This window comes from Triturus cristatus, chromosome 3_1, assembly GCF_964204655.1.
Source record: "Triturus cristatus chromosome 3_1, aTriCri1.1, whole genome shotgun sequence".
Lineage (NCBI taxonomy): Eukaryota > Metazoa > Chordata > Amphibia > Caudata > Salamandridae > Triturus > Triturus cristatus.
Window position 1 is genome coordinate 310,086,655 of NC_140583.1, and position 22,299 is coordinate 310,108,953.

The 22,299-nt window shown below is 49.4% G+C and overlaps 1 protein-coding gene across 1 annotated transcript in view; it reads right to left on the reverse strand.

Annotated features, from left to right (window-relative positions):
- LOC146860164 (uncharacterized) overlaps positions 1-22,299 on the reverse strand; it is a 125,444-nt gene that overhangs the window by 53,126 nt on the left and 50,019 nt on the right. The window contains exon 4 of the mRNA XM_085643999.1: positions 6,318-6,501. Coding sequence (XP_085500125.1) covers positions 6,318-6,501 — 184 coding nt within the window. The remainder of the gene's footprint in view (positions 1-6,317; positions 6,502-22,299) is intronic.

Below are 22,299 nucleotides of genomic sequence, written 5' to 3' on the forward strand. Positions count from 1 at the left end.
ATGTCAGAGACTGCATCAAGACAGAGGTGCAGAAAATGTTGGAGCTGGGAGTCATTGAGCCCTCGGACAGCCCCTGGGCTAGTCCAGTAATTCTCGTGCCAAAACCTCACACCCAGGGCGGTAAGAAAGAGATGAGGTTTTGCGTGGACTACAGAGGCCTCAATGCAGTCACTAAGACTGACGCCCACCCGATACCAAGAGCAGATGAACTTATAGACCGGTTGGCTTCGGCCAACTACTTAAGTACATTTGACCTGACAGCTGGGTATTGGCAAATCAGGTTAGCTGAGGAGGCCAAGCCCAAAACAGCATTTTCTACCCCGGGTGGGCATTATCAGTTCGTGGTAATGCCCTTTGGTTTGAAAAATGCACCTGCCACCTTCCAAAGGCTGGTGAATCAAGTTCTCACTGGGTTGGACGACTTCTGCGCGGCGTATCTGGACGATATCGCCGTCTTTAGCTCCACCTGGGAGGATCACCTGGTCCACCTGAGGAAAGTGTTAGAGGCTCTGCAGAAGGCAGGCCTCACTATCAAGGCCACTAAGTGCCAGATAGGGCAGACACAGGTTGTATACCTGGGCCACCTTGTAGGTGGAGGCCAGGTTCAGCCATTGGAGAGCAAAATACAGGCCATCCAGGACTGGGCTCCTCCAACCACCCAGACTCAGGTTCGAGCTTTCTTGGGCCTGACTGGTTATTACCGGAAATTTGTCAGAAATTATGGATCCATTGTGACCCCGCTAAACGATCTGACAAGTAAAAAGATGCCAAAAAAAGTTCAGTGGACAGCGAGCTGTCAAAAGGCATTCGATGACCTAAAGCAGGCCATGTGCACAGCACCTATCCTAAAGAGTCCAGACTACTCCAAAACATTCATTGTCCAAACAGACGCTTCGGAGTTGGGTGTGGGAGCTGTTCTATCTCAGCTGAATTTTGATGGTCATGACCAGCCCATAGCTTTCATTAGCAGGAGGCTGACCCCCAGAGAGAAGAATTGGTCAGCTATTGAGAGGGAGGCCTTTGCTGTGGTTTGGGCCCTGAAGAAGTTGAGGCCATACTTGTTTGGCACTCACTTCAAGATTCAGACCGACCATAAGCCCCTCTTGTGGCTAAATCAAATGAAGGGTGAAAACCCCAAACTACTTAGGTGGTCCATTTCCCTACAGGGGATGGACTTCACAGTGGAGCATAGACCTGGCACTGATCATGGCAATGCAGATGGGCTCTCCAGGTATTTCCACTTAGAGCAAGAAGACTCACCTGGTCAAGGTTAGCTTATTGTCCCAAAGTTTGGGGGGGGGTCATGTAGGAGAGTAGGGTCTGCAATCCTATGATCACCCAGATTTTTTTGCTTTTGCTACATTGGTTTACGACTTTCCCCGGCTGCGGGCCTGCCAATCAGACCCACAGCCTAGCTGTTCTCTCACGAAATTAACACACATGTACATTAGGTGCATCCACTAATTGGAACTGGGCCGCCTTATCAGTCCCTGTACCGGCATACCACAGGTATCCAGGGCATCGGTGTACCCAGGGCCTACCAGGGGCTGCAGCATGTATTATGCCACCCCTGGATGGCCGCCCAAATCTGACACAACTGGCTGCACGACAGCTGGGGCAAGGTGGTGTAATCACCCGTTGCTGTAGGTGTAGTATTCCTATACCTAACCCTAAAATGGACGCATGGATTCCTGTCAGTCACTCCTATGGCAGGCCTTATCAATCCTGAAGGCAGAGTGCTGGGAATCATGTGAGATGGTGCTCCGGCGCGAGCTGAGCCCGTCGACGGCTTGCGGAACCAAATCCTAATAGCCGTTCCATGGTGACGCGGGCCAACTACCTTAAAGTGCATTATAATCCTCGCGGTTATTTGCTAACTGTGGCATCGCATCACCCAAACATGTCGAGTAAGGTGTCATACGAATTGGAATACGAACCCCTCGCCAGTCCTGGCGACGGGGTTAGCATTCCACCCTTCTAGAGGGACACGACATGGAAGTAACCTTGAACCCCGGTTAAAGTTGACTCAAGCCTCAGCATCACAAAATGGATGCTGCCACCAGACACAAGTCTGACCTCCTGCTGCTGGGAGACCTTCCAGCGAGGGGAGCTTGGACAAAGGGTTTCCTGTCGAGGGCGGTGTTAGCACCATCCCAGACAGGGTTTGTGTATCGCAGGTAGGCAGGGCTGAAAGGAAGGTGATTGCAAGTGGCACCCCGGTGCTCACTGTGCATAGCCCGGCTCAAACCAGTTTCGGGGGCAACCCTGCCCCTGGGCTGGGGCAAAGCCGGACAAAGGATAGGGGTGTAACCACCCCCCTCCTGGTCCCACCCATAGGTAGGACCTAGTCACCGGCCAGCCCCTTTTTCCTAGAATAAAGGTGGGAGCAGGTCCCCTTCCCAAATTGGATAATTCTGAATCTTGAACTACTTTCCACGAAAGGAACTCTTGACTATTTCTGAAGACTCTCCCTTGTGGCTAAGGAGTAGCCACCCTGCACCAGCAGGCACCACCTAAGCGCTTGCAGTTTGCTGCACGTCTCTCCCACGGATCAAGACTGCCCAGCTCGACGAGACCCGGGTTCCCTGCCATCTCTGACCTCTACCTACATCATCAGCCCAGCTGAGATTCGTAGGTGTGACGAGACCTGCGGGACCGGCCATCTTCGGAACCTGCACGACGCTTATCTAGCACGCCCACCGAGGGACCCTCGAGTGAGTGCACCTAGGGTTTGAGAAGCCCTAACCCTGAGCGGCTCCAGCACCGAAGTCTGCCTCCCCAGTATCCACGAGATCTGCGTGGGGGCCCTTCTGCTCCTTGCTGCTCACCGCGTTGTCCGGCCACTCGCCGACCGGTTTGTGGCCCTCTTCACGACGGACTTTCATCACTGCTCTGGTTGCTCCAGACTGGCTCTTGCTCCCCTTCAACAGAGGAGTACCTCGGACCCTCCTGGTCCACTCCCGACGCCATCTTGACTCCACCGCGTGGGTTTGCCACTGCCAAGACCTGCTGCCCCATTCCTGGGCCCAGCATCATCGACAGCAGACACCTTCGTGGGACAGCTCGCCCTCCATCCTGGTCGCCGCCGCGCCTCCTGGTCCGAGGAACAGCCGAGTCCGACGTCATCCACTCACCTGGTCGAGGTGACTTCAGCCGGTACCTTCCTGGTACCCACACGATCGATGGCTAGCGGTTGAGAACTGAGTCCCCTCTGCTTTCAGGTTTCCTTCATCACCGATCCAGGCTTGGATCTCTCTGAACATCAACACTGGTCGCCTGCCAGCAACTTCTTCTTTCAGGCTCCTGAGACTACAACGAGGACTCCCGACATCTTGCTGAACCCCACGCAGCCGCAGCCTCTGGGCTAGGTAACTCGAGCATCTCGGTGCTCCATCGTAGGTTCGCTCTACAAGTGTCCAGTTCCTTTATCGTTTAGTCCCACTGATCGGGTTCCTCCGGAATCAGTAACTTTAAACTATCTAACCCTTCCCATTCCACTTGCAGTGTAAATGGTTTCGTGCCCTTCGGGCATTTGTGTAAATTGTGCAACCAGATGTATTTTCATAAGAGTTTTGTAGTGTGCTTAGCTCCCTGACTCATAAAGAGCCAGGGTAGTCTTGTTATAAATAAATATCCTTTATTTTCATAACAACTTGTGTGGTGTCCTTTCACTTGGCGTTCAAGGGGTATATGTGATGGTAAACAGCTGGCTTAACACGCCCTCTAGAGTTTAGCCTGAAGACTGCTCTTGTCCACGCTACTAGGATAGCTGGTCTATAAGGTTGACTTACAACCAATCATCAATAAGGGTCGTTTGGAATGATACACAGTGATCACTAGAATAGTGAGCACTACATATCAGGCCAACTTCTCACAGTCCGAAGCTGGAATCAGTTTTTCTTGTCATGACACGCAATCAAATTCTAACCCCGTCGCCCTCTTTACCGTCAAGTGAACTGATGTTGTTATTGTTATCATATGTAGCTTTAGCTTAAATCTGTCTCTCTAACACTCTGTCCTCAATAGATTTAATGTCAACAGTCTGGCCTCAGACATTGAGGAATTCCTTGCAGCGCTAAGAAGATTGGCTAACTCTTGAAATGTGAAGCTAGAGTGGATGAGATGAACAAATACCAAATTATGGTCAATACTAATTCCAAACAAGAGTCATGAAATGTTATAGTGATGGGTGACCCTACACTAGGGAAACTAATTACCACTACAAAAGCCACTGAGCAATTTATTGAATCACTAAAAGAAGGCACTGAAGATACCTTAGACAGGAAACAATTTGAAGTTTGTGTGGTAGAAGGGGAAATTTGTAAAGATCCATTTGATTTCGGTGAGGGAGTACATTCCACGTGGCTTCAATTAAGGAATGCCCTGCTTCTAACAAAAACTGTAATGTTTGTGACAGGAAAATGCACTTTTAATAGTGTGTAAAAAAAAGGAATGCATTTAAAGGGTACGGTGTCAAAGTTAGTCAGGGGAAGATTGTTTAAAGCTGAAAGAGATGATACTGGCTATGAGAAATGTTGATGGTAATACTGCGTAGGGCGATTGTATACAATATGTATCATCTCCAGAGGAGTAAAGGGTTTAAAAGTAAAAGCAGATTCAAGGTCTCCCTTTACCATAAGTACCACTTTGATTTGCAAAGTTAAGGATTTTGTCCAGGAGTTGAACATCTGTGACACGGAAGCAGTATCAGTGAGTGGAAACAAGATAGATTTCATGGGGTACTTTGCTGGTAAGATGCGCTTCAAAGACAGGACTTCCCAAATTAAAATAAATGTCACTTTTAAATGGGGTTGTGTTCTGGGATTCAGATACCAATGCAGGTTATTAATGCTACTGAATATGTGTTTTCCAGAACAAGTATTGGCCATCAAACGGGTAGTTAAAGAATAATTTATTGATTTTATTTGAGGAGTTTTATATAGCGCGAACATGACCCGAAGGTGTCAGAGCGCTTTACATTGTAAGCACAACTGAATATCATGAGGAACATAGAGAGTAAATAAGAATGCATAGTAATGATAAAAAAGAGTAAACGATATACCTTTGGATATGTAAACAAAATAGCAGCAATTTCTCGGGTTACTTAATTGTATAAAAAAATACAAATTAACAGAATATGAACGATGTAAACAAAACAATATACAGTAGAATATGTGAACCCTAGGTTCTGAAGTAGAAGAGGGAGGGAGTTGCAGGGTGGGGAGAATAGACGCATAGTTTTCCCAGAGGTAGTGATGCACAGGTTATGTGGGAAGTGTGGGGTAGGGGTACCAGTGGCCTAGTCCTACTGAGAGAGGAATTTGTTGGATAGAAACATTTTTACTTCTTTCTAGAAGAGGGATGTGGATGGGTTGCATCTGCTCTCTAGTGGGTAGAGAGTTCCAAAGGTTTGGTGCCATTCCAGAGAAGGAACAGTTCTAGGTTTTCTTTTTCTTGAATTTTTATGGCTGGAGAAGTAAGATGGTCCGAACGTAACTATTAGAGAGATGTTTTATCAAGTATTTTGAGGTGGGTTTGGGAAACTGAAGGGTTGCCAACACAGAATTATTCTATAAACTGATGCTGTCCCAGTTAAACATAAATAAACAGGGGTGGCCATTAGTGTGAGAAAATAATTCTCATCACCAAATTGTTGTTATGGCCAGGCAATGTCAGGTAAGTAGGAGAGATTTATGAGAGAAAACCTAGTGCACCACCAACGACCACTAACATGCAACAACTTTAAAAAGGGACAGCATCACATGTGTGTAGAGGTATGCGCTACATGGGAAATGAAATGAAGGGGGGCAAGACACTACTAAGAGGGTGGGAAGAAAAGGAAAAGAGACAGAATGGTAAGAGGTAACCATGTGAAATATAGCAGCGCCACCCACACTAGTGCCTCATTTAATTTCAGAGCACAGGCCCCAACTTGTCTCAGGGCACAGTCCAAGATTGTCACTCACGTCTACTCACAGTACCGCATGCGACAGTCAGCACCCCGTTCCTTCTTTTGCACCACCTACACAAAACCCCCTAAGGTGTTGATTCCTGATGTACGAAAACCTGGCAACCAAGGCAGGAACCACAGGGTATCTTGTCCAGGTATCACTTGGCGCTGCACTCTTTTTCAAAAGTCTGAGTAAATGGGGGAATGATCTCTTCTGCTATTATCATGACGCGAGTGCAATGATGCCACTATCTCCCTGTCTCCATGTGCAGCTTCTAAGGTGACAAGCTGTTACAGTGTTAAAGTCAGGAAACAAAATATAACAAACATTAATTCAATGAGGAAGAAGTTGGGTTTGGGCTCTCACCCGTCTGAGCCAGGTGCCCCTGGGGTAACGGGCAATGTCATCCCTGATGTGTTCCACTCTCTCCCAGTGCTGCTCCCACTTCTCCCGCCTGTAGTCCGACTCCCTCTTCTCAATCCGCTCCAGTATCTTGCCATTGTCTAGAGTGATCTGTGACAGGTCTCGTCTGCGTTTCTCACTGTTCAAACTGGTAGGGAGACAGGAGACCAAGAAGCAGGATAAGACACAATATCTTCAACTTGAGAAGGTCTATTTGCATCATGGCATAATAAGATCATATTAACACTTGAGGCATGCCCATCTGCGTTGTATAGGTTGGATTTAAGATTGCAAGGGCAGCAAATCCAACCGGGCAGTGCTACGCCTTCCTCATACCAAGAAAATCCACTGACAGGCAACACAGTACCCTAATGTGGGTAGTACAATGCAGCTGTTTCAACAATTACTCACCATACTGGGCTTCCGACAATCTTGTGAAAGGTAGATCATTCCTTGTGCCCAAAGTGTGCTTGACTTCTTTGGTGTTTTCAAATGTAGGAGCTTATGTTATGTTTTCATTAGTTGTATTTTGTGTTAAAGTGTTTTATTGTACTTGTATTACAGCATATAGTAAGCAGCATCATTTGTATTTGTAGATGCCTCTATATTCCAATCCCTGTCTCACCTAGGTTCTAGAAGTTCTACTGAAACCTGGGACATACAGGCTGGTCTGGAGGAGAGACAGGACGTTTAGCTTGGAGCTGTGCTGTGGTGTTTCAACTGATAATACATTTTACTTAAAGACTTGCGATTCCAGGATCTTACTTTACAAATTTGGCAACGAGCTGTTGGAACACCAGGGAACCCATTTTCTCCACTTGTCTGCAATTTATTTTGCTATTAGATTGATATTTCATTCTGCGTTACATATAATTTGTTAAAGGTTTTTCTAACAGAGTGTTCAACATCAGGCAACTCTTTAAGAACAAAACAAAATTTGGGTGTACTCAGAAAAGTGCAGGGAGGAATTTGTGGATATTAAGGAGGCTATTGCAAAGGCTCCTATATTGAAGGGTTTTGACCCAGTTCTTGAGAATGTGGTGACTGTGGATGCTTGTAATAAAGGATTGGGAGGTGTTTTGTGTTGTGCCTGGGAGAAGCAACATGTTAGCGGATAGATTTTTCTTGCACAGAGATGCAGGAGTGTGATAATAATGAACGAGAAGATCTGAAAATCGCCCTGATTCCTGATCAAGGTTTGAAGAAGAGTTATGGGTGAAGGAGTGTTCAGAGGATAAAATTCTTTAAAAACTAATTGAGTGGATTGAGCGTAGTTGGCCTCAGAAGGCAGGTTTGGATAAGGTTTTGAGGTGTTTTGGGAGGTCAGGAGTGAGTTGTCAGGGTACTGTGTTTAGGGGTAAGAGAGTCATTCCTCCATCCAAACTCAGAGAACGTGTGATGAAAATGTGCCATGAGGGCCATTGTGGCATTGTGAAAACAAAACAAAAAGCAAAAAAAGTGGTACTGGCGGCCTGGGATGGATATGTGCGAAGAGAGGTTGGTGAGGAATTGTTTGTGGTGTGTTAACTTGGATAAGTCACTGAGGACTTTAAGGCTTAATATGTGTGAATCAATTGTGCCAAAGAAACCGTGACATACTGTTGCTGTGGACATCATGGGTCCCATTGGTTCACCTTCCAAACATATTGTATCGTTGATTGATATTTTCTCTAGGTGGCTAGTTGTAAAGGTTGTTGAAAGGGTTGATTCTGTTGAAGTGTTAAGGTTTATAGATGAAACTTTTGTGGATGAAGGTTTGCCTGTTCAGTTAATCAGCGACAATGCTGTACAGTTTGTGTCAAATTTGGCCAAGGGCTATTTTGAGAAAGTAGGGGTTAAGCACAGAACTACTTCTTTCTACAATCCCAGTGGGAATGTGTGCTCAAGAGGTTCAACAGAGTGTTGAAAGCTGCTCTACAATTGGCTATTAAGAACGGGGTGGATTGGGAGAACCAAGTCCACAAGACTGCTTGGACTTATAGGACCACTATTAATGAGGCGTTGGAGGTTTCTCCTTTCGTGGTAATGAGAGGTAAGAGCACAAGAACCAAGTGCAATCCAGAATGGGTTTTAAAGAGCACTGAGTTTAAGTTGCTATGGAGGAAGTGAGAGAGAGGATAGTCATTAAACATAAGAAGTATAAAGACATTTTTTATGGGAGGAGGAGTTCAGGTGTTTTGTTAAGATTGAGAAGGATGATTAGGTGAAGGTGAAGCTTCCATGGATGGTGAGGAAAGGTTGTAGCCAATTTTCTGATCCTTTGCAAGTAGTTGAGGTGTTGCGTAATTAGTGATGGTAAGGTATGGAATCTTAGAAAAAATGCTGTTCCCAAGGGAGAGCGTGGTGTGTATAGTGGTGGTGTTGGTAGTTCAGGAGATGGTTTGTTATGTTTAGATGATCCTGGTGAAGGCATGAGTTCTGGTGAAGGCTCATGTTCAGTTGATAAGGAAGAGGAAGATGTGGTGAACATGGGTGAAGATGTTGTTGTGGACGCTGCTGAGTCAATTATGGACTGAATTCCCAGCGGTAATGGGGGAGTGACTGGAGGAGATGAGGACGTTTGCAATGGTGATTTGTTGGTGGATGCTTGTGCTGCTATTGAGAGAGGAGTGTGGAGGATGGTGTAGTTAAGAGAGGTTGTGATGTGAAAGGACACTAAAGGAGAGTTCGGGCTAGACCTAAGTGGATGTCTGATTATGAGTGTGGCATTAGTTAACAATAGGTAGCAGGGTTTTTAGGATATTTTAGTTGTTATTTAGAAGGGAAGATGTGTTATGTTTTCATTATTTGAATTTTGTGTTAATGTGTCCTACTGGAACCTGGGACATTCAGGCTGGTCTGGAGGAGAGACAGGACGTTTATCTTGTAGCTGTGCTGTGGTGCTTCAGCTGATAATAAATTCTACTTAAAGACTAGGGGGCAGATTTACAAGCGTCTTGCAACACTTTTGCGCCGCCATTTCGTCACTTTTGTGACGCAGAGGCGGTGTAAACAATGTGGCCAATTTACAACGTGATGCATCTAGGGAGATGCGTCACACTGTAAAGCCCTGCATCACATTATACCTGCCTCAGGTATAATGTATGCAGGGTGGGCGTTCCCACGCAGGAAAGCCTCCTAAAAGTGATGCAGTGAAATCTACAAGATTTCACTGCACCACTTCTAGGACGCTGCTGCGTCAAAACCTTACGTCTGCTGGAAGTCTAATGTAAGCCTCTGAGTGAAGACTGCCACTGCAGATGAGAGGGAGAGGATCTCCGTTCACATTCAACTTCAGACCTCTATCTCAAAGAATACACTCACCAAGTAAGATGCCCATTGGCATTCTTCAGTTACACCTCAAATACATTACTGTGAAATGTCAAAAAATCTCTGTCAGCCCAGAGGACGTCCTCAAAGCTATCTCCATGTACATTAACAGCCACTGCTTCACTGTACCCTAGTCTCTCTGATGGATACAAATTGCTGCAACAACCCACTAAACTGGTGGGAGAACCACAAGGAGCTGATGTCAGAGCCAGGAAAGGTGCATTAAGAAGGAGCTTTGTCAGTCGTAGGACCAATGCATTATTGTTAGAAACTGCCCCCAGAGGAACTGACATGAAGGAGCGAGTCAATAGTACAGCTGCTCTCTATAACTTTATTGGTCTAATACATAGTTTAGGATGTTAAGACACCTGTTGGAGAGGTCTCTGTGTATCAAGCAAGTCTCTAGGGTCTAATACTTGTAAAACAGCTCAGGTGGTTAATCTACTTGTTATAGGAGGGAGGTTGCTGTAACCTGCAGATCACCAATTCCTATTTTAGTAAGCTTGTTAAACTAGTAAGGCGTTTGTTGCAGAGGTTTTATATAACTCACACGTGCCAAGTTTCAGTCCTAGTACATTTTTTGCATGTTGCTACTTTGACCTCTACTATATGATGGGTCACTGCATGGTCATGTTAAGTGTTACATTACTTTTACCACTACGTTGATCACCACTTCATCGACCGTCCCATATACCATATGTCCACATCAACTTTTCAAAATTCTACTGGATAAACTGGTGGGGGAACTACTCCAGGCCTCGTGGAGTAAGGGTTTCAGCCTTGCGACTCTCAAACGCCATCAGATAATCACACATCTCTCTCTGTATCTCTTTCCCATAGAAGCCCAGGTTCTGGTGTCAACATGGGCTTCTATTGGAATTCGCAAGGGCATATTATCATGCCCATTATCGCCGCTTTAGCGGCAGTTTTCTGCCGCTAAAGCGGTGATAATTTTAACGCCGTCCTTGATAATATGCCCCAAAGTGCCTCATGTGGGTGCGTTACCTTAGTAGAGGTTGGACACAGTGCTATCATTGAACAGTCAGGAGACCCTAACCACCCGGAAGAATTTAGAGTGTGAAGGATATAGCTGGGAAGAGGCGCTAATCTATGATCCTTGCGTTTGTTTTATGCTACTCGCCGAAAGAGCGCTTCGACGCCTCGTCAGAGGTATTAGCGCTATATAAATGCAATTACAATTACAATGCTCTTGGACTGATGAGAACCCCGTTACAACTGGCACCTGTTGCTGTTTCGTTTACCTAAAAGGGTGAGCAAGTGTCCCTTCTTTGGGGTCTCAGAGCCACCAAGGCCAGTGTCGGAAGCCCCTCTTCTCTAGCGACTTCTGAAAATGAACGCTGTCTTGGAACCGAACACCTGTTGGTCCAGCCCAGTGGCCCTCTCAGCATCAATCCGCCCGGTAGAAGAATCCATCTAGGGTGTGTCTTTGTACCCAGGCATCACATCGGATAACGCAACCAGGGAGGAAAAGATACAACCCAGAGGCGCTCACAGTGAGCATCACCCCACACCAGGGCACTTTCACCAGCTCCTGGTCTTAGTACAAACTAGTAGGAGCTGGTACAAGAGGAACACGAGCCACATAGAACTATTGCCTGTAATTGGGATACTAAATGTGAAATCTACCCGCCATCACTGGGTTATCAATAATGAAGATGGTCGTTGCCTGGTAACCCGTTGTCAATGAGCGAGACAGGGAACATTGTGAACGCGCGCAGCATCAGGAAACTGGAGACGGCAGAGCAGCCACAGACGACAAGCCGATGAAACACAGCTCCACAGCCCCACTGAGCCGAGCGGTGGCACACATAGCACAGTCGTGGCTGTGTCCAGCTCTGTGGTCTCCCCTAGGACCCTGGGAGCCTTCCTCCCCAGCGTTCTTCGGAGTTATTTATTCTTTCAGCTTTCACGCCCGTCATCAGCCTTCTTTCTGCTTGTCGCGCCCCATCTGTAATTGTCCTGCAGAAAACCCGCCCCCCCCCCCAACTGGCCATCACACCCTCCCCCGTGCCCCTGCACCAGGTGACAGCTGCAGCCAGCAAAAACAGGCAATGACCAGCGATGTTCCTATTTACAGTTCACGTTTTACTTACTTTTGAATTCCCTAAAATGATTTGATTTCTTTCAGAATGTTGCGTTTCTCTAGTTTTTCCCCGTATACGGCGTGTATCGATCTATTCAGGTGAATTCAGGTTGAGGGTGGTTGTTTATAATGGGCAACGACTGAGAGCTGTGCAGTTCAGGCCGAAAGTAGAGCACATTTCTCACAGTACCTGACAGTGGCTCATAAAGGAGTTCAGCATACATGCTCATCCAATCCCTGGCCTCTCTGCAGAGCAATGGTCAGGTGTGCTGATCCAACATGGCAGATTTACCAACATTTGACGCAGCGCAACACAGCAAGACAACTTGCTGTTCTGCGTCAAATGGAGAGGACAGGAATGTGCCATATCTGCTAAGATATGGCACATTGCTGCTCTTTCATTCTGCACTGGCACACTAGTGACTGCCAAGCGCCAACGTACGCACCCTTGCACCTGAAAAGGTGCCTGGGTAGTAGGCAGAATTGTTTTTGTACAGGAAGGGAAACCTTCCTGCACAAAAAAGAAATCCTCTGAGCCTTTTTCCTTTTTCTACGTGTGCCGCAGAATACAGCCCATGTAGAAAGAGATAAAAAACAAGTATAAATAAACATATTTCTCCCCGTTACACCTCACCTAGGAAGGCTTAGCATTTGGATGCATTCCCAGGTTTACTATTGTTGGTAAATCTGGGAATGCACCAAAAAACATGGGTGAATGTGTAGGAACCCCTACTCCACCCATGGAACGCCTTCCCAGGGCAGAGTAACGCAAACAGTAACTAACGCTGCCTTGCGTTACTCCAGATATACTATGCCACGCAGACCAACACTAAGTGGCTCTGCGTCGCACAGTATATCTCACTTAAGAGTTTCCGTTGTCCTTGCAAATAAAAAAATAAAGAAAAGTAAGCTTATGGATAAGTGGGTGTGTTGATTGTGGAGGTGGTGACTGGAAAGAGATGCAAGGATGTTGCTGCAGGAGAGAGTGACAAGAGGGTGCCGTAGAGGAAAGAAATTATGTTTGAGATATGCAGAGGGAGGGTTTCAGAAACATATCAGGAAAAAAGGGGCATTATGTGTTTAGCTGAGAGGCTGCAGAAGAAAGCTGTGCAAAGAGGTGAATTGGAGTGATTGAGAGACTCGGAAGACAACTACCCTTTACACATACCTTAGTAATGTTTAAATCACAGTCTACTCAGATGTTTAAATTGAATGTATATGTTTGTGTGAGTGCGAGTGTTGGAAACAGCCCACTCCCACTCCGCAGGGTGGTGGTGGACCTTCCCGACACAACGGGGTAGCTTGGCTCGAGTGGTCAGGAAACAGGCGCAGTGCTAAGCATACAATATACCCATACAATAACCATGCGTGCATCCGTTCCAAAAACGACTCTACACCGTAAAAATTATGAAAATATGCTTTCTTTATCTTTCTTCTCTTAGTTGCTGATTGGGAAAATAAATAACAATCACAGTATATACATTTTAAATAGAGCAGGTCAAATAAATACTGGCTGTTTGCTGAAATAAATAGGGGTGATCATAAATAACAGGGCATAAATACAAGTGCAATATATACAGTCAATTAAATACTTTGAGGTAATAAATACTGTACTAATAAATACTGTCCCAATAAATACTGTACACCAACAAGTCCTGTGGACCTATAAATTCAGTGCAGCAATAAATAGATAAGAACTTAATAAATACAGTATCCCCAATAAATAATTAGAAGTATACAGTACACTTTGTGAATCAGATGGCACTTCAATTCTTAAGGGCTGATTTGGCCCAGGTACAGCTTGTAGGGTGTGGAAGGCTTGAGGGGGGGCTACTCCCTGGCTGAGGCAAAGGCTGAGGCCTAAACTGAGGTAGATCAAAAGGGGGGAAATTCCAATGCCCTGGCTTCCCTCTCCACACAACCTCTCTAGGTTAGTCCCAGTTCACCCCAGGCACAGTCAGGTGGGTTTCAGCACCTCCCTAGCCCCTTAGAGTAGTCTCTCAGGTCTCCACAGGGCCTTAGGCGCCCTCTACTCCACTTACTGCCCTTTTCTGATGTTCCGACGCCGCTGGAGTCGTGTCGACGCCGTGAGGCGGTTCCGGTTCGGTCTCGGCGGCCTCGGCACAGGGTCAGTTCTTTGACGACGCCGGTAGGCGGTTCCGGTCCGATGTCGGTGGCCTCGGTTCGAACTCGACCTCCGATTCGACGGCGTCGGGCAGTCTCTTCACACGATGTCGACTTCGGGCGGCTCCGGTCCGATGGCGCTCTCGGCTCCGATGACGTCGGCCGGCCTGGCCTCGCTGTCGACTTCCGGCGACTCCGGGGTGCGATCCTCACCCCCTACCTCCGGTGTTCCTCCTTACAGGTTCCGGGCGACTCCGGAGTGCGATCCTCACTCCCGACCTCCGGTGCTCCTCTACCTCGGTCTCCGACGACTCCGGAGGGCGGACTTCACCCTTCCGATGACGCCGCTCACTCGACCTCGGTTCACCTCCTTCTCGACCCTTGGTATTCCACTCGACCTCCGCCGGCGCCCTCTTACGACCTCAGGCGGCTCCGGGTACGACGTCTGCTACCTCAGTCAGCGCCGCTTCTCCACCTCGGGCTCCAGGTCTTCGGCTACTCGACGCCAGGCTCCAGGGAAACCAGTTCTCAGGTCAGAATCTTGCTGTCTTCTTGTTTCTAAGGCCTGTTCCTGCTGTCCAGGTCCTTAGGATGGTTTTCTTCTGACTTCTTCCCACACAGGGCTATAGGCTGGGATCCATCAGTAGGGACAAGTATCAAGGGTGGGTTTATGGACCCCACTCCAGGCACAAGTTTCCACCCCTGCTGCTTCACTCCTTCCTCCTTCACTGTTGTGCTCCTCTCTCTTCACCAGTCAGGTGCCCACTGCCAGCTCCAACTGCCAACTGCCTCTCTTATCCTCCCAACATTCTAAACGGTTTCCAACTGTCACACAGTTCTGGAATCTCCTGGAAGGTTCTGGAAGGTGCTGGTAGGTTCCAGTGGATGCTGGTGATGTCATGGGAGGCCACCATTTTGTGCTTCAGGCCCTCAGACAGAAGTTTCAGGGGTAGCTAAAATGGCTCCCTGAATCTGTAGCAACACTAAAAAGAAGTCGGGTGGTTCCCAAAAAGGAAAAATTCAAACAGGGTTTGAGGCAAAAGTGGGACAAAATAAATAATGATGAGGAGGGACCACCCAAAGGGCTGACAGGTCTAACACGCGTCCCCCCCAGCTGAAAGTGGGGAGAGCTACCCAACCCCTTGGGAGTTCTCATCACTAAGGCGGAAATACCTTGAGAGACCGTCTGCGTTGGCGTGGTCCACTCCAGGCCGATGTTCCACCTGAAAGTCCATCCCCTGTAGGGAAATAGACCACCTCAACAACTTGGGATTCTCCCCCTTCATTTGCATCAGCCAACGAAGGGGTCGGTGGTCGGTCTGAACTAGGAAGTGCGAGCCAAACAGGTATGGCCGCAACTTCTTCAGAGCCCATACCACTGCAAAGGCTTCACGCTCTATTGCACTCCACTTCTGTTCCCTGGGAAGTAGTCTCCTGGATAGGAAGACCACGGGTTGATCCAGACCCTCTTCGTTGAGTTGCGATAACACTGCCCCAATGCCATGTTCTGATGCATCTGTCTGGACAATGAACTCCTTGGAAAAGTCTGGGGCCCTTAAGACCGGGGCCTCGCACATGGCTTTCTTCAATTTCTCAAAGGCTTGCTGACAAGCCTCCGTCCAGACTACCCGTCGAGGTTGTTTCTTGGACGTGAGCTCCGTGAGAGGGGCTACGATGGTACCGTACCCCTTCACGAAGCGGCGATAGTATCCCGTGAGGCCCAAAAATGCTCGGACCTCAGTCTGTGTCTTGGGGGGTTCCCAGGCCATGATGGCCTCGATCTTCGCCTGGAGGGGTTGCACCGTTCCCCTACCCACCAAGTGTCCAAGGTACACTACCGACCCCTGCCCGATCTGGCACTTGCTGGCCTTGATCGTCAATCCAGCTTGTCTCAGGGCCTGGAGAACAGCTTGCAGGTGACGCAAGTGATCCTCCCAGCTGTTACTGAAGACGGCTATGTCATCCAGATAAGCAGCAGAGAAACTCTCCATTCCGGTGAGGATCTGGTTTACCAGGCGCTGAAACGTGGCAGGTGCGTTCTTGAGCCCAAAGGGCATCACACAGAACTGGTAGTGGCCATTGGGCGTGGAGAAGGCTGACCTTTCCCTTGCTCCATCAGTCAGAGAGATCTGCCAGTACCCTGAAGTAAGGTCAAAGGTACTTAGATATTGGGCAGCTCCCAGCTGGTCAATCAATTCATCCGCCCTAGGGATCGGATGTGCATCAGTCTTTGTCACTGAATTCAGTCCCCGGTAGTCCACACAGAACCTCAGTTCTGGTTGGGCACCCGGTGGTGCAGCTTTTGGTACTAACACCACCGGACTAGACCAGGGGCTGCTAGAAGGTTCAACCACTCCTAGCTCCAGCATCTTAGTGACTTCACTATGAATGCTGGCCTTCACCTTGTCTGACATCCGGTAGATCTTGGACTTCACAGGTGGGCTGTCTCCTGTGTCCACGTCATGGACGCACAGGTGAGTCCTACCCGGGACAAGGGAGAACAACGAGGAGTACTGCCCCAGGACCTGGCGACAGTCCTCCTGCTGTTCAGGAGTTAGAGATGGGGAGAGAATCACTCCCTCCACCGACCCATCCTTTTCTTGAGACGCAAACAGATCAGGGAGAGGCTCGCTTTCCACGTCCTCTCCTCCGTCAGTCACCATCATCAAGATGACTTCGGGCCTCTCGTGGTGGGGTTTGAGGCGGTTGGCATGCAGCACCCGCAGGGGCTGACGAGGGGTCTTCAGGTCCACCAAGTAGGTAGCCTTACCCTTCTTCTCCAACACCTCAAAGGGTCCTGACCAGCGATCCTGGAGGGCACTAAGCTCTCCAGGTTCGATCACCCACACCTTCTGGCCAGGCTCCAACTCCACCGGGTGAGCGTTGTGGTCATACCACGCCTTCATTACTGCTTGGCTGGCTTCCAAGTTGTCAGAAGCTTGCTTCCACAACTTAGCCATTTGGCTCCGGAAGGCCAGCATGTAGCTCACCACATCCTGGGGGAGCTTTCTGGGAGTTCTTTCCCATCCGTCTCTCACCAGGTTAAGAGGTCCGCGTACAGGGTGCCCATACAGAAGCTCGAAGGGGCTGAAGCCCACTCCCTTCTGTGGCACTTCCCTGTAGGAAAAAAGTAAACAGGGTAGGAGGACGTCCCATTTCCTCCGCAGGCTTTCAGGCAGACTTCTGATCATGCCTTTCAAGGTTTTATTAAACCTCTCCACCAGACCATTGGTCTGGGGGTGGTAAGGAGTTGTGAACCGGTAGGTCACTCCACACTCCTTCCACATTGCCCGCATATATGCCGACATGAAGTTGGTCCCCCTGTCGGACACAACTTCCTTGGGAAAACCCACTCGGGTAAAGATTCCCATCAGGGCCCTAGCCACAACAGGTGCTGTTATGGTCCTCAGAGGTATTGCCTCTGGGTACCGTGTGGCATGATCCACCAGAACCAGGATAAACCTGTGACCAGCTGTAGTTGGTGGATCTAATGGACCCACAATGTCGATGCCCACCCTTTCAAAGGGGGTGCTAACGACAGGAAGTGGTTCCAGGGGAGCTTTCAGCTTCACCCCTGTTTTCCCACTGGCTTGGCAAGACACACATGTCCGGCAGTAGGTATCGGACGACACTTTCATCTGAGGCCAATAAAAGTGTGGGACAAGACGGGCGAAGGTCTTGTCTTGCCCCAGGTGTCCTGCCAATGGTATCTCGTGAGCCAACTCTAAAAGGAAGGCTCGATAACGTTGAGGGACTACCAAGGCTCGTGACGATCCATGTAGGGGTGCCTTGGGTTCACTGTAGAGGAGGCCATCCTCCCAGTAAACACTGTAGTTCCCTTCAACGTTCCCTGCTGCCTGGGCTTCGGCCTGTCGCCTCAGCCCCTCAAGGGTAGGGCACTCCCTCTGGCCCTGGCAGAATTCCTCCCTGGACGGGCCTCCCTCCACGTGCCACTCGGCCGGGATGGGTAGGTCCTCCAGGTTGGTAACGTCCCCCTCCGCAGACTCCTGGTCCACCACCTCCGGTGGCCTATCCGTCCTACGGGGTGGAGACGCCGAGGCAGGCTCCTCCTGTCCTCGGTTCTTCCCTTGACTGGCAGCTGGCTGGGCCTTTGTTCCAGGCTCCAGCCGGAATGAGCTCCCTCTTCGGGTAGTCTCGGACCTTGTGCTAACACAGGCCCAGTCAGGTGTACCCAGCATCTCGGTGTGAGTCCGGTATTCCACCTCCTTCCAGGCGTTGTGCTCCATGTCATTGCCCAGCAGACAATCGACTGGCACGGCAGGGCTTACGGCAACTCGAAGTGAACCTGCAACCCCCCCCCATTCAAAGGGAACCTCAGCCACGGGATAGTGGCCGGTTCTGCCGTCAGCCATCGCGGCTGGGTGGAGTACATCGGGAATGACTTGCTCTGGAGACACCAGTTGGCTACGTACCATAGTCATACTGGCTCCTGTGTCTCTCAGAGCCTCCCCTCTTTGGCCATTGATGGTGATCCACTGCCCATACTTTGCAGTATTTGCGGGCACCTGGATCTTAGGAACCATCTCCCGTTCTCCCAGGGACACTAAAGTGACACCCGCCCACTCCCTTCCCTTAGTTAAGGGCATCTCCTCCCCGAGCACTACACTAGCTACTCCGGGGGGCTTTCCTCCAGTGGGAGGGGGTGAGCGTTTCTGACACTTCGGATCTCCTTTATAGTGTCCAACGCCACCGCACTCGTAGCAATGGACAACCCTTGGCTGCTGACTCTGGCCAGGATTAGGGTTTCTGGGTGGGCTAGCCTTAGAGGTGAATCCTGTTCCCTTCCCTTGGAAGTTATTTTGGGGGCCTTTGGAGAACTCCTTTTTCTTTTCCCCTCCTTCTTTCTTCTGGGGGGCGCCCTGTCCGGCCTTTTGAGTATCCCCTCCAGTCCCCCTTGTGGACACCCGGGTACTAGCCCAAATGTCCGCCTCCTCAGCAAGCTTCCGGGGACTGGTCAGCTTGCTATCCACCAGGTGTTGCCGCAGTTCAGGGAAACATTTCTCGAGTAGGTGTTCCTTCAACACTAGGTCAAACAGCTCCTCGTAGTTCCTTACTTCACTGCCCTGAATCCAACCTTCCAGTGCCTTCTTTGCATAGTCCAGGAAGTCCACCCAATTCTGCGGGCCCAGCTTGTGACTACCCCTGAACTTCTGTCTGTACTTTTCCGGAGTAAGTCCAAACTTCCTGATGAGCGCCAGTTTCATGGTGGGGTAGTGGGTTTGCTCATCCTCTTCGAGGGCCAATAAAGCATCCCTACCAGCTGGAGGCATGTATTTATACAGTCCCCCTCCCCAATACTTCGCTGGAACCCCATGGGCCCTCAATGAGACCTCATAGGCTGCTAGCCACTTGGCGATGTCGTCACCTGTCCCATAGCTCGCTACAATGTCCTTTGGCAGGTAAGGTTTGGATTCCCTGGTGGACTCTTGGTTTTGGCTGCCACCATTGGGAACAGGTTGTGCCCCGATTCGCAAAATCTGAAGATCTATTTCTTTCAGGCGCAATTCATGGGCCATCCTCTGCTCCTCCTTTTCCTTCTCCAGCTTTGCTAAGTCCCATGTGAGCTGTCTTTTCTCCCTCCGGTCTGCTAACTCCACTTCAGACAAGCCCCCGCTAGAGGCACGGCTGCCCCCCCTAGAAAGTGTCCTGGGCCCTGCGGACAGGTTCCCCACCTCAGGTTGGTACATCTCAGCCCCCTCGGGGTCAGGCTCTCCATCCCTGTCTTCTTCCTCAGCCTTGCTTTCCCTGCGTGCCTCCCCCCAAGCCCTTAAGCTGGTTTGGAGTGCACCCTTCTTTGCTCCTGGGGGACAGTACACCCCCTCCCGCTGGCAAAACTCCCTGAGTTGGGCCACAGTGTACGTTTCTAAATTTTCTAGTACAAACTCCATCTTGCCCACTCAGGTTAGAGGACAGGTTTTGTGCAGTAACTATGCAGGGGGGTACCTTTAGTAATACCTCCTCCCACCACCAGAGTAAATTTGGAAAAAACAAAAACCCACAATTAGGAAGGCCGCTGTGAGAAAACTCCCGGTGTAGGCCTATGGACTACCCACAGTTATTGTTGAGTATATGTAGGCACAGCTCTATCCCACCACTGAACACCAATTTATGTTGGAAACAGCCCACTCCCACTCCGCAGGGTGGTGGTGGACCTTCCCGACACAACGGGGTAGCTTGGCTCGAGTGGTCAGGAAACAGGCGCAGTGCTAAGCATACAATATACCCATACAATAACCATGCGTGCATCCGTTCCAAAAACGACTCTACACCGTAAAAATTATGAAAATATGCTTTCTTTATCTTTCTTCTCTTAGTTGCTGATTGGGAAAATAAATAACAATCACAGTATATACATTTTAAATAGAGCAGGTCAAATAAATACTGGCTGTTTGCTGAAATAAATAGGGGTGATCATAAATAACAGGGCATAAATACAAGTGCAATATATACAGTCAATTAAATACTTTGAGGTAATAAATACTGTACTAATAAATACTGTCCCAATAAATACTGTACACCAACAAGTCCTGTGGACCTATAAATTCAGTGCAGCAATAAATAGATAAGAACTTAATAAATACAGTATCCCCAATAAATAATTAGAAGTATACAGTACACTTTGTGAATCAGATGGCACTTCAATTCTTAAGGGCTGATTTGGCCCAGGTACAGCTTGTAGGGTGTGGAAGGCTTGAGGGGGGGCTACTCCCTGGCTGAGGCAAAGGCTGAGGCCTAAACTGAGGTAGATCAAAAGGGGGGAAATTCCAATGCCCTGGCTTCCCTCTCCACACAACCTCTCTAGGTTAGTCCCAGTTCACCCCAGGCACAGTCAGGTGGGTTTCAGCACCTCCCTAGCCCCTTAGAGTAGTCTCTCAGGTCTCCACAGGGCCTTAGGCGCCCTCTACTCCACTTACTGCCCTTTTCTGATGTTCCGACGCCGCTGGAGTCGTGTCGACGCCGTGAGGCGGTTCCGGTTCGGTCTCGGCGGCCTCGGCACAGGGTCAGTTCTTTGACGACGCCGGTAGGCGGTTCCGGTCCGATGTCGGTGGCCTCGGTTCGAACTCGACCTCCGATTCGACGGCGTCGGGCAGTCTCTTCACACGATGTCGACTTCGGGCGGCTCCGGTCCGATGGCGCTCTCGGCTCCGATGACGTCGGCCGGCCTGGCCTCGCTGTCGACTTCCGGCGACTCCGGGGTGCGATCCTCACCCCCGACCTCCGGTGTTCCTCCTTACAGGTTCCGGGCGACTCCGGAGTGCGATCCTCACTCCCGACCTCCGGTGCTCCTCTACCTCGGTCTCCGACGACTCCGGAGGGCGGACTTCACCCTTCCGATGACGCCGCTCACTCGACCTCGGTTCACCTCCTTCTCGACCCTTGGTATTCCACTCGACCTCCGCCGGCGCCCTCTTACGACCTCAGGCGGCTCCGGGTACGACGTCTGCTACCTCAGTCAGCGCCGCTTCTCCACCTCGGGCTCCAGGTCTTCGGCTACTCGACGCCAGGCTCCAGGGAAACCAGTTCTCAGGTCAGAATCTTGCTGTCTTCTTGTTTCTAAGGCCTGTTCCTGCTGTCCAGGTCCTTAGGATGGTTTTCTTCTGACTTCTTCCCACACAGGGCTATAGGCTGGGATCCATCAGTAGGGACAAGTATCAAGGGTGGGTTTATGGACCCCACTCCAGGCACAAGTTTCCACCCCTGCTGCTTCACTCCTTCCTCCTTCACTGTTGTGCTCCTCTCTCTTCACCAGTCAGGTGCCCACTGCCAGCTCCAACTGCCAACTGCCTCTCTTATCCTCCCAACATTCTAAACGGTTTCCAACTGTCACACAGTTCTGGAATCTCCTGGAAGGTTCTGGAAGGTGCTGGTAGGTTCCAGTGGATGCTGGTGATGTCATGGGAGGCCACCATTTTGTGCTTCAGGCCCTCAGACAGAAGTTTCAGGGGTAGCTAAAATGGCTCCCTGAATCTGTAGCAACACTAAAAAGAAGTCGGGTGGTTCCCAAAAAGGAAAAATTCAAACAGGGTTTGAGGCAAAAGTGGGACAAAATAAATAATGATGAGGAGGGACCACCCAAAGGGCTGACAGGTCTAACAGCGAGTATTTATATATATATATTTTTTGTTTTGTTAAGGCGGTGTTCACAAGCTTCACGAATGCCCGTTGTAGGTGGCCCCACCAGTTGGCCACTGTGGCCCCTTTTGTGCTGCCACTAAAAATCTGTTGGACTTGGCTCTTTTTGCAGGGGCATCCTGGAACTTTTTGCCTTCCTCCTGTATTTTGTCTGACCTGTTTTTGTTTGTTTTATGACTCTGGGCACTTTACCACTGCTGATCACTGCTAGAGTGCATATGCTCTCCCTATTGTAAATTGATGTATGGATTAGTG